The 16262-nt window shown below is 39.3% G+C and overlaps 2 protein-coding genes and 3 non-coding genes across 6 annotated transcripts in view; 3 read left to right on the top strand and 2 right to left on the bottom strand.

The window, feature by feature from the left end:
- Positions 1–16262, top strand: part of LOC133541802 (golgin subfamily A member 6-like protein 25) — a 245703-nt gene that overhangs the window by 206223 nt on the left and 23218 nt on the right. The gene's annotated exons all lie outside the window — the stretch shown is intronic.
- On the top strand, positions 478–564 carry trnay-gua (transfer RNA tyrosine (anticodon GUA)). The gene is given in 2 exon segments: positions 478–514; positions 529–564. It is a non-coding gene; the product is annotated as a tRNA-Tyr (tRNA).
- trnaf-gaa (transfer RNA phenylalanine (anticodon GAA)) lies at positions 1404–1476 on the top strand. Its single transcript has one exon. It is a non-coding gene; the product is annotated as a tRNA-Phe (tRNA).
- trnak-uuu (transfer RNA lysine (anticodon UUU)) lies at positions 2072–2144 on the bottom strand. Its single transcript has one exon. It is a non-coding gene; the product is annotated as a tRNA-Lys (tRNA).
- Positions 6514–14317, bottom strand: LOC133541728 (gastrula zinc finger protein XlCGF57.1-like). 2 transcript variants are annotated; one of them, XM_061885290.1, is made up of 3 exons: positions 13812–14317; positions 9187–9397; positions 6514–9150 (listed from the first exon to the last, which is right to left on the bottom strand). In XM_061885290.1, the coding sequence occupies exons 1-3, from the start codon at positions 13933–13935 to the stop codon at positions 8046–8048; spliced, it is 1440 nt and encodes a 479-aa protein (XP_061741274.1). In that variant the 5' UTR covers positions 13936–14317; the 3' UTR covers positions 6514–8045. The 2 variants fall into 2 exon arrangements, with proteins under 2 accessions (XP_061741274.1, XP_061741273.1); XM_061885289.1 differs by having other exon boundaries at positions 6514–9397; positions 13812–14299.

Raw genomic sequence — 16262 nt, 5'->3', positions numbered from 1 at the left:
GTTCTGTCTACGTCACGGTACTCGATGTTCGGTCTTGGCAGTCAGCAGGCCGGTTCTGGAAACAAACGAGGTGCCGGGGCGCTAATTAATTTAAAACCTCTTCTCACTCCTGGCCTTAATCAAGGCATGCGGTAAAAGTAAGCAGGAGCTAATCATTTTAAAACCTCTTCTCACCCGTGCGCTTACCAGTGGCATGCAGTAAAAAACTGACTGTGATTAAAAAATAAATAAATACAAATTTATTCTGTGGCCGCGGCCCGGTGGTTGGGGACCACTGCTCTACAAGGTTTCTCATTGTCATCCCATTGGGTTGAGTTTTTTCTTGCCCTGATGTGGGATCTGAGCCAAGGATGTCGTTGTGGCTTGTGCAGCCCTTTGAGACACTTGTGATTTAAGGCTATAGAAGTCAACTTTGATTGATTAATTGCTTGATAATAATGTGACTCAAAAATCAGAATTAGTATTGTTTGATCCTAACCTTCGATAGCTCAGTTGGTAGAGCGGAGGACTGTAGTTGCTCATGCTGAAATCCTTAGGTCGCTGGTTCAAATCTGGCTCGAAGGATCACCCGTTACGCTTCTTTTTTTTAAATTAAATCAAGCTAAACAACACAAGATACACTTACAATTAGTGCACCAACCCAAAACGTCCCTCCCTCATTCTCACTCATTCATACATTACATTTCTGTGTGACGTGGTTCAAATAAGAATCCAAATAATGTCTTACATCCTGAGGATGTAAACTGTGTGTTGTTTTGGCGTAAGATATTTACGAAACACAACCTGTCCTACAGTAAGATGTTTCTTTCTGTAGGGATAGTGATGCAATGGATTATGTGTCTCACTACGGACTAGAAGATTCTAGGTTCAACTCCTAGCCAGCGTGCTGTTGTTTGTTAACTCAACTGAAACAATATTCTGTGCGATTTTTGGGGGGAGTTATTTTGATTTTTTTTTTTTTTTTTTAAATCTACTAACTGAAATATGTGTTTTTTTTCTCTTTATTATTGCGAATGTATAACTGGTAGTTGTATCTGTTCTTATACCGTTTAAACTACCTTTCTTCTAAGCATGGTTCATCTACACTTGAAGACTTAATTATTAGCCAGCTAAGAACTTTTGAACATTTCTGAAAAATCTGCCAAATGTTTGCAATAATCATAACATTCTCGGTAGTAAAACATTCTTCAGAAGCATTTTGGTACATTTTTTAGAGAGCCTGAAATGCTCAGTCATGGAGCGCAAGACATTCTTTTTGAGCTTCCGGGATTCAAGTACCTGTTCTGCTGACCAATACTAGACTTTGAGACCCCTTGGAAAGACCTCCTTCCACCCCTCAAAAGTCACCAATAGGGCAGACCTTGGTTACATTTGAATGTGTAAACCCAAGCAAATGTTGTATAGCTGAAATAGCTCAGTTGGGAGAGCGTCAGACTGAAGATCTGAAGGTCCCTGGTTCAATCCTGGGTTTCAGCACAACTCGCTGAGTTTCTGAATCAAGTCTTCTTACTATAAAGCCTTCTGTGGCTCTTAGAATACTGAAATGGTCTCCCTGACCTGCCAGCCTTGCTGGTGGAATCCTAGTATCAGTAGTGACACACCTTTCCTCTCTTTTTAATTTGGACAACTGTTATTTTGTTTAACGGTGTATCGTTCCTTAAGCCAATGTTTGGTCTTTAACTGAGCCTTACATCGGGCTGTTTCAAACACAAATTTGTTGCCTTAGGGGTTTGTCTTGGACTGTATAACTTGAAACTGAGAGTAATAAAGCTGAGCTCAGTGTGAGGTGAAGGTGCATCTAACACACCTACAGCAAAATATTAACCACAACTTTTTCATACAGATACACTGTCTTAACTATTTGAGTTTAAGGTATTGCGGTTAAACCTTCAGATGATCACACTAACGCTCTCCCATCCCTCACATCCACTTGTTGAACTACAGTTTTTCAAATTGAATAGAGGAAAAACAATCATTGTTGAAAACTGTTTAAATTAAATATAGATTCGAAGGACTGCTGCAGGGGGTCAAAGGGACATTTTTTGAGAAATGTATGGAGGTCAGCATCAGCCACTTGAACAGGGACTTGAACCCTGGACTCTCAGATTAAAAGTCTGATGCTCTGCCGACTGAGCTACCCAGGACCTTTGATGTGCTGATATGTCCAACATCTGAGATAACATCCATATTGGCAATCTCAGGTGAAAGTGAATTAGTCAGCATGTTCAGTGACAAGCTGGGAACTGTCAAAGTTCAAGCTCCCCAAGTGCTTGAACCCAAAGCTCATTTTTGACAGATAGGCCAGTTTTACATCCTCATCAACAAAAAAGGTTTTGACCAAAAAAGAAGCTCCTCTCCCGAAGTTGCCAACTCTGAGCTGGATTTAACTTGGATGCTCCCCAAAATTTTGCCAGAAGCATTTTGTTTTAATTTTTAGTGGAGGTTAGCTGCAACAGGTAGAGCTGGTGAAGGCCCAGGCTGCAACAAATAGAAGGTCACTAGATTTTAAAGTCCAACATAAGCAGTCAGTAAAGCCCTGTTTTGGTAGTAAGCCTCATGTAAACTGTGTGTTCCTTTGGCCTAAGATGTTTACAATATACAACTTGTACGAAATTACAGGGCACGGAGCTAGTGGTGCACTGGATAACATGTCTGACTATGGATCAGAAGATTCTAGGTTCAACTCCTGACTAGCTCGTTGTTTTTTGTTAATTGAACTGAAACAAAATTCAGTGCAATTTCTTCGGGAGTGTTTTTTTGCATTTAACATAAATATCTACTAACTGGAACATGCATTTTTTTTATTTTATTATTATTGTGAATAGATATCTGGACGTTGTATCTGTTGTTATACTCGGGACATTTAATCAAAACAAAGTGGATGAGGAAAAATGTGACACAAAACAAATCTTACCTGAGCACGCCTTCCTCTTGTTAGAGTAAAACATGTTGGAGCTTGGTCACTAGCATTCAAACTAGTTGTGACTATTCTGTCTATGAACATGAACAGGGAAGCAAACACATTATCAGTCAGGATAGTTTGTTACAGCTGTGATGGTATAGTGGTTAGTACTCTGTGTTGTGGCTGCAGCAACCCTGGTGTGACTCCGGGTCATGGCACCATACCCTTCCTGTACTTTTTTGATGATTTTTGAAAAAAGAGGTATCTTGTTCCCTCTGGTAAGTGGTTGAACAAGATGTGAAACCAACCAGGTACTCTGGTGAAATTAAAAATATCTATTTGATGTCATTACAGTATTGTCCTTGATGCATCATTTAATATGACTGATGTGTGCTTTGTGCTGTTACTTTATCACTTGGTAAAATTGTATTATAAACTCAGTCAGTCGATCAATACTTTCTTTCTTTTATTTCTTTCTTTAGTTTATTTTGAACATGAACATACTTACAACATAATACATCAGACACTTTAATACCATTTCACATTACATCATGTCCGAAAAGGAGTAGGAAGAAGCAAAGCTTATTTAATCCTACCCCTTTCCCACTTCAGAGCGTTTACAAATATATACATTCATTTACTGACCTTTTTTGTAGTAAAATGACATCCGTGAATGAGTAATACAACAGTTTTGTAATATGTAATTCATTAATTCAGTCATTATTAGTGTACTGAGATGAAAAATATCGTATTTTCAATAAGGTTGAAGTTTTTCTCATAATTCCTCTTCTTTGTACTTTATAAGCACTATTAATTGGAACAACCTCTTAAACTGGATCATATCAATACAATGTTTAACTTTTTACTTAATCCATCCATCAATCCATCCATCTTCTTCCACTTAACCGAGGTCAGGTCGTGGGGGCAGCAGCCTAAGCAGGGAAACCCAGACTTCCCTCTCCCCAGTCACTTTGTCCAGCTCTTCCCGGGGGAACCCAAAGCGTTCCCAGGCCAGCCGGGAAACATAGTCTTCCCAACGTGTCCTGGGTCTTCCCCGTGGCCTCCTACCGGTTGGACGTGCCCTAAATCCTGACCAGATGCCCGAACCACCTCATCCGGCTCCTCTCCATGTGGAAGAGCAGCGGCTTTACTTTGAGGTGCCCTCGGATGACAGAGCTTCTCACCCTATCTCTAAGGGAGAGACCCACCACCCAGGCGGAGGAAACTCATTTGTGCCGCTTGTACCCGTGATCTTGTCCTTTCGGTCACAACCCAAAGCTCATGACCATAGGTGAGGATGGGAATGTAGATCGACCGGTAAATTTAGAGCTTTGCCTTTCGGCTCAGCTCCTTCTTCATCGATACAGCGTCCACATTACAATCCGCCTGTCGATCTCACCATCCACTCTTCCCTCACCCGTGAACAAGACTCCGAGGTACTTGAACTCCTCCACTTGGGGCAGGGTCTCCTCCCCAACCCGCAGATGGCACTCCACCCTTTTCCGGGCAAGAACAATGGACTCACACTTGGAGGTGCTGAGTCTCATCCCAGTCGCTTCACATTAGGCTGCGAACCGATCCAGTGAGAGCTGAAGATCCTGGCCAGATGAAGCCATCAGGACCACATCATCTGCAAAAAACAGAAACACAATCCTGCAGTCACCAAACCCGATCCCCTCAACGCCTTGACTGCGCCTCGAAATTCTGTCCATAAAAGTTATGGACTTGAATCCTGGAAGTCAGAATGAAAGTCTGATGTTCTTACAACAGAGCACTTCAGGGTTTCTTCACAACACGTAACAATAAATAAAAATGAAGCAAGATGCTTCTGGCAACATTTTGCTTGCATATTTGACCCCGTTCTTGGAAATACTGGTAGATTTGATTGACATGTGTTGCTTTCTTGACACAGAGCCAGTTCAAAGCAATGTTCTCAAATGTTTAGCAGGGTTAAGGTCCAGTCTCTGGAACGGACATTCCAGAAACCTGCCTGAAACCCTTTGAAAACAGTTTTTATGTGTGTTTAATATTGTTGTCTTGTTGGAAAAGCTGCTTGTGTACAAAGATCAGCCTTTTCACTCTTGATTGGAGGTGAGGCAAAGTCTCATCTGACCAGTAAACTTTTCTCCCAAAACTGCTTTGGGTTCAAGCACTTGGTGGGCTTGAGGTTTGACAGTTTCCACTCTGTCACTAAACATCCATCCATCCATTTTCTACTGTTTATCCCTTAAAACCGGACAATTCAAGGCATGAGCCGACTACAGCAGTGATGAACAAACAATATGAAAGTAGGTTTGAGGTTCTAGGTCACATGACTGAAGCTACTGACAATTGAAATGTTCTTAGTGAGCCAATGACAAGTACTTTATTGACGGTCCCTTAAACTAAAGCACTTGTCAGCAGGGACTGACAGAAGTGGCATGAGTTTTCAAACAGTCAGCCTGGCTGGATGTTGAATGTCTGTTGAATATCCAACTTGGAACTCATTTGACCTCTGTTTGGCATTTGGAGATCACTCCAGCAGCACTGAGAGCAGTCTGAGTCAAACTACCTTGAGATAAATGTTGCAATTGTCAATGCCAACACAGAAATGGACTCAAAAAACGCTATAGAAGTCATGGTAGCTTGATGCTAATATACATTGGCTTTGCTGTTGACATGCTACTGATTAGCATTAGCAATTTCTCATGACGTTAACACCCACCAAATGAGTTAATTAAAACTATAACTAAGATGAATGTTAGAATCAGACAGCTGGTGCATAATAAATCCAATATATTCAGTATTAACACTTTTTTGGGCGCAACAAAAGACATCATGAATTTACACTACAGCCATCTAGCGTACTGGACTTGCAAATGTAAATAAAGCTACATGTAACTGATGATATGAAAACAAAAAAAAAACAAAGGGTAACGAAAGGACCGCAGTTATCAATAATAATCTTATTTTTAAACGTTGCAATACAAATTTATCACAAACAATCAATATTATTAACACACACAAAAGTACCAAAAAGTCGTACTGTTGAGGACTGGTATTGATTTGGAGGTAGTGGAATTTGTTCCGAATCAGTTGAAAAGTGAACAGTACCCATCCCTACCAGCAAGTGTTGTTGTACTGGAAACTAATTTACAAACACAACTTCATCACACACAATACTCCACTATGGAATTGTTCTTATATTAAAATGAGAAACAAATCCATCTCTGAACAGCAATGGTTTGAAAAAGGCATTTGGTCACTGATGTACTTATTGACTGATAACATTTTTATTATTTGATTATTTCATGAAGTACAACCTGGAACAAGAAAAATACTCATAACTTAAAAGTTTCCATTCTTTCTAAGGCAAAAGAGTTAATGAAAGAAAAAAAGTCGGAATTGACCACTTAAAGTCATATTTTGGATGTTGTTTTGCAATTGAAGACAACACTTGTTCGATCTGTGATTGGGAAACACAATAAACAGTTTATTTTAAGAATGTATGCAAAGTAAATCTCTGTGGGATGATGTACAATATTGGCTTTTGTCTGACACTCCAAACTTTGACTGATATTGATGTTGTTGTGGGCATGTTAAAAAAGAAAAAAAAAAACATAAAAAAAATGTTTCAAACACAATACTGGATTTATTTAATATATCGACAAATGTAAGTTTGTAAAAACAAAACCATCCCTTCACAAAAATAATCTGCCTTTTTCTCTCACGTTTAGATTACGTAAAGGTCTGGGGACATACATATAAAATAATCACAACACAATCATCATAATACAGAGTAATAACGATAATTAAAGAGACCCAACAAATGATTCATAAGGTCAGACATTTTAAAATTGTATAAAAGACAACTGTTGAAATGATGTATAAAGTAAATAATAATATGCTTCCTGAAGTGGTCCAGAAGACGTTTCAGATGTGAACCAGTACATATGTATATCATATAAAGGTGATAATCTATGGCAGGGGTGGCCAACTAGTCAGAGACTAAGAGCCACTTTTTTTTCTGTGTTACTGCTAAGAGCCACATCATACACATGAAAATCATCTTTTAATAATGTATGCAAGCATACACAGACCTCTGCTCAGCCAGATCTAATGAAAATAACCACACCAACATGATATCAGTAATTTTCAACAGTTAACATTGTTTGCACTGTCTCACACACACAAACTCTCAGTTCAAGCAAGTCCATAAACAATAATAGAATAATTTTCAATAACATCTTTCTCTTACTATGCTGCTTAGTGAGACTTCTGGCATTCCTTATCTTGAACAATCCTCTTCAAATCTGGCTTGTATTCTGTTGTTGCCACTCTAAGCAATTCTTTCAAATGAGTGTAAGTCAGAACAGATCAATGCTTTGATTTCACATGTTTCAGGGTAGAAAACACAGACTCGCAGACGTACGCTGACCCAAACATGGACAGTATCTTAAGCGCAGCTCGTTTGATGTTGGGGTATTTTTCAATTGGCACACTTTTCCAGAACTCAATGGTCCCTTCCCTTAAAACAGCTTTCAGTTGATCCTCCTCACAAAGGTCGATCATCTCCAACTCAGCCGCAGCCTCATCTGTGACGAGCAGGGCTTTCAAACAGTCTGTCTCCGAATTAAATGGGTCGACGAGGATCGTAATCTGTGGTCTTTTCAGTTGTAGATCACAGAACCGGGTCACAAACCTTTTGTGCATGTTTGCAACCAGTGTTGTATATCTGTCTCTTTTCTCGTTTGACGTCACTCAAACAGGCTTAATGGTCAGTGTGCCATCTAGCTGTTGGGGGAGTGAATGACAGCGCCAGCCAAGCATTTTTGACGCATGTCATGTGACAGCTCCTGAAGAGCCGCATGAAACTAGTTAAAGAGCCGCATGAGGCTCGCGAGCCGCGGGTTGGCCAGGCCAGATCTATGGGATTATTAACAATTACAAATACAAATATGTAATACTTTCATATTTCAAACTATCTTAATCTATAAATGCAGAAGCATATTAACCAGATTGTTACACAAACAACAATGTCACACATGTTATATGGGCTGATGTTGTTAGAAAGTCAAAATGAAAGTCTGGACAGTTTATTTCAAATCCTGCAGTTTCATTTGCTGCTGCTGTTCTCACCAGCACACTTGTGTTTCTTACACTGCTACTTAGAAGACAATCTTTCACCACACACACTGCAACTCAACACTTTCTCTCCTGGGTGTCTTCTCATGTGTCTTACAAGGGTTGATCTTTCACAAAAGCTTCTGTTGCAGACTGAACAGGAATGTGATTTTTCTCCAGTGTGTGTTCTAGTGTGTCTTTTCAAATGTTGACTTTGTGTAAAACCTTTACCACAGATTGAACAAGAAAAAGATTTTTCACCAGTGTGTGTTCTCATGTGTACTTTCAAATCCTGACTTTGTGTAAAACCTTTACCACAGATTGAACAAGAAAAAGGTTTTTCACTAGTGTGTGTTCTCATGTGTCTTTTCAAATGTTGACTTTGTGTAAAACCTTTACCACAGGTAGAACAGGGAAAAGGTTTTTCACCAGTGTGTGTTCTCTTGTGTACTTTCAAACTCTGACTTTGTGTAAAACCTTTACCACAGGTTGAACAGGAAAAAGGTTTTTCACCCGTGTGTGTTCTCTTGTGTCTTTTCACATCCTGACTTTGTGTAAAACCTTTACCACATATTGAACAGGAAAAAGTTTTTTCACCAGTGTGTGTTCTCATGTGTCTTTTCAAATGGTGACTTTGTGCAAAACCTTTACCACAGAGTGAACAAGAAAAAGGTTTTTCACCATTGTGTGTTCTCATGTGTGTTTTCAGATTACGACGGTATTTCAAAGTTTTGTGAGAGTGAGAAGATGTGAAGTGAGTGTTGTCAGTGTGACATGTCTTATCATCTTTAGAGTCTTCATCATCAGTGTCAGGAGAGTGTGACGTTGTGTCCTCACTATCTGATAGTGGAGCTAAGAGCTTGTCTGCTTGTGATCCTCCACAGTGGTCTCCATCAGCTTCTGTTGTCATGTGTTGTGTTGAGCTGCTGCTTGGAGGCTCCCCCCCTCCCCTCTCCTCACTTTCACCTTTCACCTCATCATCTTCACTCTTCACAGGGACACCAGTCACTGGGAACTCCTCCAACCATTTAGGCTGACTGATGCCCTCTTCCTCCTCTTCCTCTTTAAAGCAGGGGGTCAGTGGGTCCTCCTCTTTCTTTTTAATGTGAGGGGTCAGTGGGTTCTTTTGCTCCTTAAAGTGAGGTGTCGGTGGGTCCTCCTCTTCTTTTTTGATGTGTAAGATCAGTGGGTCCTCCGCTAGCCCTTCAATGTGAAGGGTCAGTTTAACATTATGGGTCTGTGGCGTCTCGTCTTCCTCTTTAATGTAGGGGGGCTTTGGCTCCTCTCCTGCCTCTTTGATGTGTTGGGAATGTGGTACCTCTTCTTCCTCGTGTATGTGGGGGGACTGTGGTTCCTCCTCCTGCTCATGAGGAAGATGTTCTTCATCGATGTCTGCGGGACAAGAGAAAACAAAACATTCTTGATAAAAGTCCAGCTTTGCTCAGTCACATGAGACATTGTCTTGCACCAACATATGATCTCACAATCTCATCAGTTTCCCCTCACAACAGTCAGGGTACTTCCAGCTGACACATAAAAATACCTTCAGCGGAATGCCTTTCCAGGCCAACGTTCAATCCACCTTATTCATATAAAAACATCCTAAAAGTCATTCCTCCAATCCTTAATGGTAGACGCCATACGTGAAAGTGTGCTGTTCTCCCTCTGAATAAGTCATACACACACAGGAAATAATGTACCACATGCCAGCCTCCACGCAGTAGTACTAGTGATGAGCTCCCCCTGCTGGTGGACAATAATTACTTTAATTTTCACATTCATCTTTAGAGACATGTCTGTTATAAAAGAAGCATGAGCACAGTCAACATGTTGGCCAAGAAAAATTACATCTGTTTTGCTTTCATTCAGATAGTGTCACCACAGTTAAACTGGGAAGAAGTAATCAGATTACTGACTACACCTTCAAAAGATAACTTATTTACCTTATTAATAATAGTAATATTGGATTATATTAATTTAGAGCGTTTCTAGACACTCAAATAGCGTTACAGTGAGAACTGAGAAGGCATCATTCATGCAGTCCACACATTATCAAAATCAGAATCAGACAGACCGTATTTCCTCGAATTGCCGCCGGGTATATAGTATGCACCTGCCTAGAATTACTGCCGGGTCAAACTCGTTTTGCAAACTAATTAGCGCGTTCTTAGAATTACCGCCGGCTCAGGATTAACGCCGGGTCAAAGTTGTTTCGCCAAGTAATTAGCATATGCCTACAATTTCTGTCGGGTCACACTCGTCACGTCACGAGTGACACTTCACCTGTCATCATTTTCAAAATGGAAGAGACTGATTTCAATCATTTGAAATTGCATAAAGGGAAGAAGATTAAGAGCTATTCAGTAGGATTTAAGGTCCAAGCTATTGAATATGCTAAAAAAAATAGTAAGCAGCTATGTTTTATTAATATACCATAGGTGTGTGTGTCAAATATGAGTCATTGTGTTAGAGGGCGCTTGTGATCCTTCTTGCGACTACTGAGCTGCAGAAGAAGTGACAACAAGCAGCATGAGTGAGCAATGTGTGTTTATTTTTTCCTCTCGCTTGCACTTTTAACATGGAGGATTACATATCTAAAATAAAACAATTTTCTAAACCGGACTCTCAATCGAAGAAGGAGGTAATAAAGGAAGATCTCCATCGAGACAGAGAGACTTTTAAAACTGAAAAAAGATAAGGAAGACTTGTTTAAACAAGTTATCGATGCTTTTGATCAGAAGGAGCTGTGCATGGACTTCATTTATAAGTAAAGGTAAGACCATAATACATTTTTTTTTATTAAATGTGCTTTTCATGATGGTATCCTTACATCACACTCAAATTTTTAAGCGCAGGACTAAATTTACCGCATGCCTTTGGTAAGTGCCGGAGTGAGAAGAGGTTTTAAAATAATTAGCGCATGCTTGCCTTTACCGCATGCCTTTGGTAAATGCCGGAGTGAGAAGAGGTTTTACATTAATTATCACCCCGGCGGCAATTCAAGGAAATACGGTACTTTATTAACCCCCAAGGGGAAGTTAACATTTTCAGCAATATGGTAAGCTACATTTAATAATAATAATAATAATAATAAGTAGATGACACAATTGTTCAAGGAATTGTGTGTGAATGCTCCAATGCTAAAATTGAACTGAAATGCTGACAGAATGTAGTGTGAATGTAAGAATAGTTTGAATGTTGGAATGGTTTAAATCAATGGTCTCAAACATGCGGCCCGCGGGCCAATTGCGGCCCGCGAGACGTTATTATGCGGCCCGCAAGTTTAATATGAACGGCGCTTGACAGCGTCATACTTGCCAACGTCCCCAATTTTCCCGGAGACCCCTGAATTTCAGGGCACCAGTTCTCTCAAAGCCCCTGTAGTTTTGTACCGGATCAAAAATATTCAGGGAGTGCCATAAGGGTGCTGCCTTTAGCGCCCCTTACAGCATGAACAGATAGCGTGCAAGCCTAGTTGTATGTTGCATCTGGCCATGAAATATGTACGTGTGTTATTGCAAGATATATTTGATCAACAGCTACACACGTCACACCAAGGGTGGCCGTAAGAAAAACTTTAAGACTGTTACAAATATGTGCCGGATTGTGAACCCACACAAACTAAGAATGACAAACACATTTCGGGAGAACATCCGCATCGTAACACAACATAAACACAACAGAACAATTAAAGGGGAACATTATCACAATTTCAAAAGGGTTAAAACCAATAAAAATCAGTTCCCAGTGACTTTTTTTATTTTTTGAAGTTTTTTTCAAAATGTTACCCGTCCCGGAATATCCCTAAAAAAAGCTTTAAAGTGCCTTATTTTCGCTATCTTCGAAGCCACTGTCCATTTTCCTGCGACGTCATCCAGTGCTGCCAATGTAAACAAACAATGCCGAAAACCACAGCAAGATATAGCGACATTAGCTCAGATTCAGACTCGGATTTCAGCGGTTTAAGCGATTCCACAGATTACGCATGTATTGAAACGGATGGTTGGAGTATGGAGGCAGATAGCGAAAACGAAATTGAATAAGAAACCGAAGCTATTGAGCGAATAACTATTGACGCTATTCGGCCATGTTTGCCTTAGCACCGCCGGTAAAATGTGCAGACCAACGATCGGAAGTTTCGCATCTTGTGACAATGGATCAACTTAAATCTGTTGATTGGTAAGTGTTTGTTTGGCATTAAATGTGGGTGGAGGGAAACGCTGGATGTAAATATAGTTTCAAATGTACATACAGCTAGCCTAAATAGCATGGTAGCATCAATTAGCTGGCAGTCACAATGCGACCAAATATGTCTGATTAGCACATAAGTCAACAACATCAACAAAACTCACCATTGTGATTTTGTTGACTTTATCGTTGCAAATGCATCTGCAGGTTATCCATACATCTCTGTGCCATGTCTGCCTTAGCACCGCTGGTAAAATGTGCAGACACTCCGGCACATTCAATGGGGGTCTGGCGGCAGATGTCTTGCCAGTGGTGCAACTTGAATCCCTCCCTGTTAGTGTTGTTACACCCTCCGACAACACACCGACAAGGCATGATGTCTCCAAGGTTCCAGAAAATAGTCGAAAAACGGAAAATAACAGAGCGGAGACGCTGTGTTTGTAATGTGTTTGAGAAAATGAAAATGGCGGCTTTGTTACCTAGGTGACGTCCCATTATGACGTCATCGCTCCTAAAGCGATAAACTGAAAGGCGTTTAATTTGCCAAAATTCACCCATTTCGAGTTCGGAAATCGGTTAAAAAAATATATGGTCTGTTTTCTGCAACATCAAAGTATATATTGACGCTTACATAGGTCTGCTGATAATGTTCCCCTTTAAAAAAGAAAAATTTGAGGCCTGTCGATGATGTGCTTTTTTCCCATCCATCCATCCATTTTTCTTCCCCTTTTCCCTTTTGTTTTCCCTTTTGGACTCACAGGTGGGCAGAAGAGGGGGTACACACTGGAAATTTCCATACAACCTTTACATTATTTATTTAAATGGTATCCTAATTAAAAATGTATCCTCCAGTTTGTGGCTATTATAAGGCATATTTCCACAGGATATGCATTTTTACAGCATGTTTTAAAGAGATAGCGATTAAAAAATGACTTCTGGGTATATAAAATTGATCAACTAATTCTTATTTAGGGGGCTTAGTGAGCGGAATCGAGGCGCTCCCATTGACTCAATTGATAAATCTAGGATAGTTAAGATTTTGCTGACATTTCTTCAAAACTTAGAATGCATAAAAAATAAAAAACAAAACATGTTGTTGTCACTCACAAGGTTTGTAAACGATATGCACAGTTAAAAGAAAAAATCTGATCCCCTTTGATATGTTTTCTACATCCTGTGAACGGGTTGATGCTGTGGTGAAAGTGAGAAAATAAATGCATGTCGGGAAAATTACAATTTCAGCAAAAATGGCTGGCAAACGTTTTAAAACCTGGTTAAAGATACACATGCCAGAAAGGCATGTGTATGTTGTAAAATGATGGTAGAATTAGCTTTATTATTTGGGTTTAGGGGCCATGTCATGGGGCCCGGCGTGGCTCTGACTTGTTCCACCACTGACAGTTTATTGTACAAATGGACTGGGATATGTAACTCATCTTTAGTAGTTACATTCCACAGAACACAGACAACCACGTGGTTGCAAGACCACGTTGCAAGTAGCAGACGGAATGCATCATCCTCACAAGACAACACAACTTCTTATACACAATATATTAAGCATAGTGTTATTCATCAAATATAAAGTTAGTAAAGATGTGAGAGTAAGAAGTAAACAAACCTGTTCTGTGTAACACAACTTGATGTTTCTTGAAAACAGCGTCCAGTAGTTGATGTTGTCGCTCCTTCTCCTCTTTTGTTGGACAAAGTTCCTCCTCATACTTTGCTATGGTTCTTTGGCACATTTTCACACAATCACAACACTTTACTCTCACACTTGATCTCTACTTAGCGACGTGTTGATAACTTCTGTGTCTTCTGTTAGCAGCTAACAAGCTAAGCTAACTAGCGAGCTAAGCTAACTAACAAGCAAAGATAGCAGGAGAAGCGGCACAGTGCTTCTAGCGCATCGAGACCACTTTATCCTTAAATAAAGAATCACATATGTATTTTATACGCCGTAAATATTATAAACTGGATAACAAATAATAAGACTGACTTATTAGCGTCCTGCACACTCCTTCCTCCTGTTCTGCTGCTTTCCGTTTACCCCGGAAGCTGGGAATGACGTCACAGCCGAGCGGACGAAGAGGTAGCTCTATATAAGATATTGCCTGCTGTCACTGTTACCATGCTTTTATAACCTATAATATTTATTTGAATAACAATATGATATAAACGAGTGTCTTGTTTTTCAAAAATAAATTGAAAGTATATCAAACAAAGCTTTAATGTTGGGGTTCAGTGGCGCCCCCCTGCGACATTCATTGCAATGACAAGAGTGAAAGTGCTAGAAATTGTAGCGATATTACTGCCTGATTTATTTAAATTTACCCTTCCACGTGTTTTTATTGTTGTTCTGTTTTACTCTTAATCTATTTTGTACAAAACATTAAAAAAAACATTCAAATATCACAGAATGTGATGTCACGAGGTCCGTCATAAAACAAATTTTAAGTCCAGGAAGTGACGTAGATTCGCGCATGCGTGAATCGTGTCATGAATTAATTTCAATTTTTGTAAAGTGTGAGACATTTGCTGTCATAAACAAAAGTCTCTCTATTTACTGAAATAATTTAAGTGGTTTTAAATGAGTACGTTCATGTACAAGTTTATTTATTTGTGTATTTTTTTATTCAATGTTATTGTTATAGTCTCTCATATTTACTTTTACTTTCTTTAACAGGTTTTGTTAGTAGAAGGATTGGATTTAAAGTAATGTTTATTATATTGCTGAGTAAAATATTGAAACATTTTTTTGTCATATTGCATCTAAAGTACCTTAAAATTGTTTATGTATGTTTAATTGTTCAATAAAAAAAAATAATAAATACAAGTAGAACTCGTTAGCAAATAAACTCTTATAATAACATAAGTAATGTTGAAGTCTTATTACATGACATATCAATATGTATATTAAATATAATTTCAATAGTTGGCAAGTAAACAAAATGCATTTGCCATACCTAATTGTATTATATCAATTATAACTCAACCCCACACATTACAACATGTATTCACACTTTGTTGTGTGGAACTATTTTACACAAACTTACATTCAATTATAGTCATGATTATAATATAATAGGCTATATAACAATGTGTGTTTTGGATCTAAATTAATTCATTGAAAATAAATTGATAAACAATTAATGTTTTTAGTGAGGTGGCATCTTTTTCACCTGGAAACTTATCTACTTAAGTGTGCAAATAAAGTCTTACGTATTACTTGTATTACATTTGAATAGAACCTTATTGAGCATATTAACAAGACTCTGTTAAAAAATGTGCCGAGTATGAAAAAGGTCATTTTGTATTTGCGTACAGGATGTAGAATGACGATGATTTTAACCCACCATAAAACAAATCAGGAAGATTGGAGAATGTGGAAGGAAGTTATGACTGTTAAAATGTTGCACCACAAGGGGGCGATGTTGGTGTCGATATCAATGACTAGTCATGATCAGACCCCGACCTAAAGGCCTCATATCAGTTTGCAAGGAGATCCCATCATCTAAAGAGAAGTAAAGACAACTTGATGGTTGATGGCGAGGGGCAGTTTTGGCTGCCAGGCTCCGCCCACCACCAATGGGTACCAACAGGTACTGACCCATTCTGCACGACAGGGTGTCATCATCATCATTTGTACCAACTCTGAGTACAATCTCAGTTTGTGGAGCCAAGTTATAAATATGTAAAGTTGTGTGGCGAGCCATCAGGTCAAAGTTTGGTCAAAGTCCCGAGGAGGAGTTTGTTCAAGTACCACCCCTTTTTGCCTTCAACATGGCTGATGGAAACCAAAATGGGCGACTTTCTTTTGGCTCTCAAATATGGCTTCTTGAGACTTTTACGTTCCTCCTGTCATGATAGACGCCACTGGTGATGTTGGTGGCGATACGTGAATCTGGGGCGAGGGGCACAATCATTCACATTTTCAAGAGTTAATATTTGATGTTTGGCTTCGGGGCTCCTAAACTAAATCATTTTTTGCTTGCAAGATTTGGAGAGTTTTGGTGCCGAGTAAGGTCCTGAAAAATGTGATCCAAGAGGATCATTTTTATTCAAGGCCGAA

This window comes from Nerophis ophidion, linkage group LG23 (assembly GCF_033978795.1).
Source record: "Nerophis ophidion isolate RoL-2023_Sa linkage group LG23, RoL_Noph_v1.0, whole genome shotgun sequence".
NCBI classification, from domain to species: Eukaryota; Metazoa; Chordata; class Actinopteri; order Syngnathiformes; family Syngnathidae; genus Nerophis; species Nerophis ophidion.
This window is presented reverse-complemented; position numbering and strand designations above follow the sequence as displayed.

What these genes read in the sequence shown, in the direction of transcription:
- LOC133541728 (XM_061885289.1), bottom strand. Translation starts at nt 13,935, where the DNA reads ATGTGCCAAAGAACCATAGCAAAGTATGAGGAGGAACTTTGTCCAACA. An exon ending in AGTTGTGTTACACAGAACAG is followed by an intron (nt 9,398 to 13,811) that starts GTTTGTTTACTT and finishes CTTGTCCCGCAG; the next exon opens with ACATCGATGAAGAACATCTT.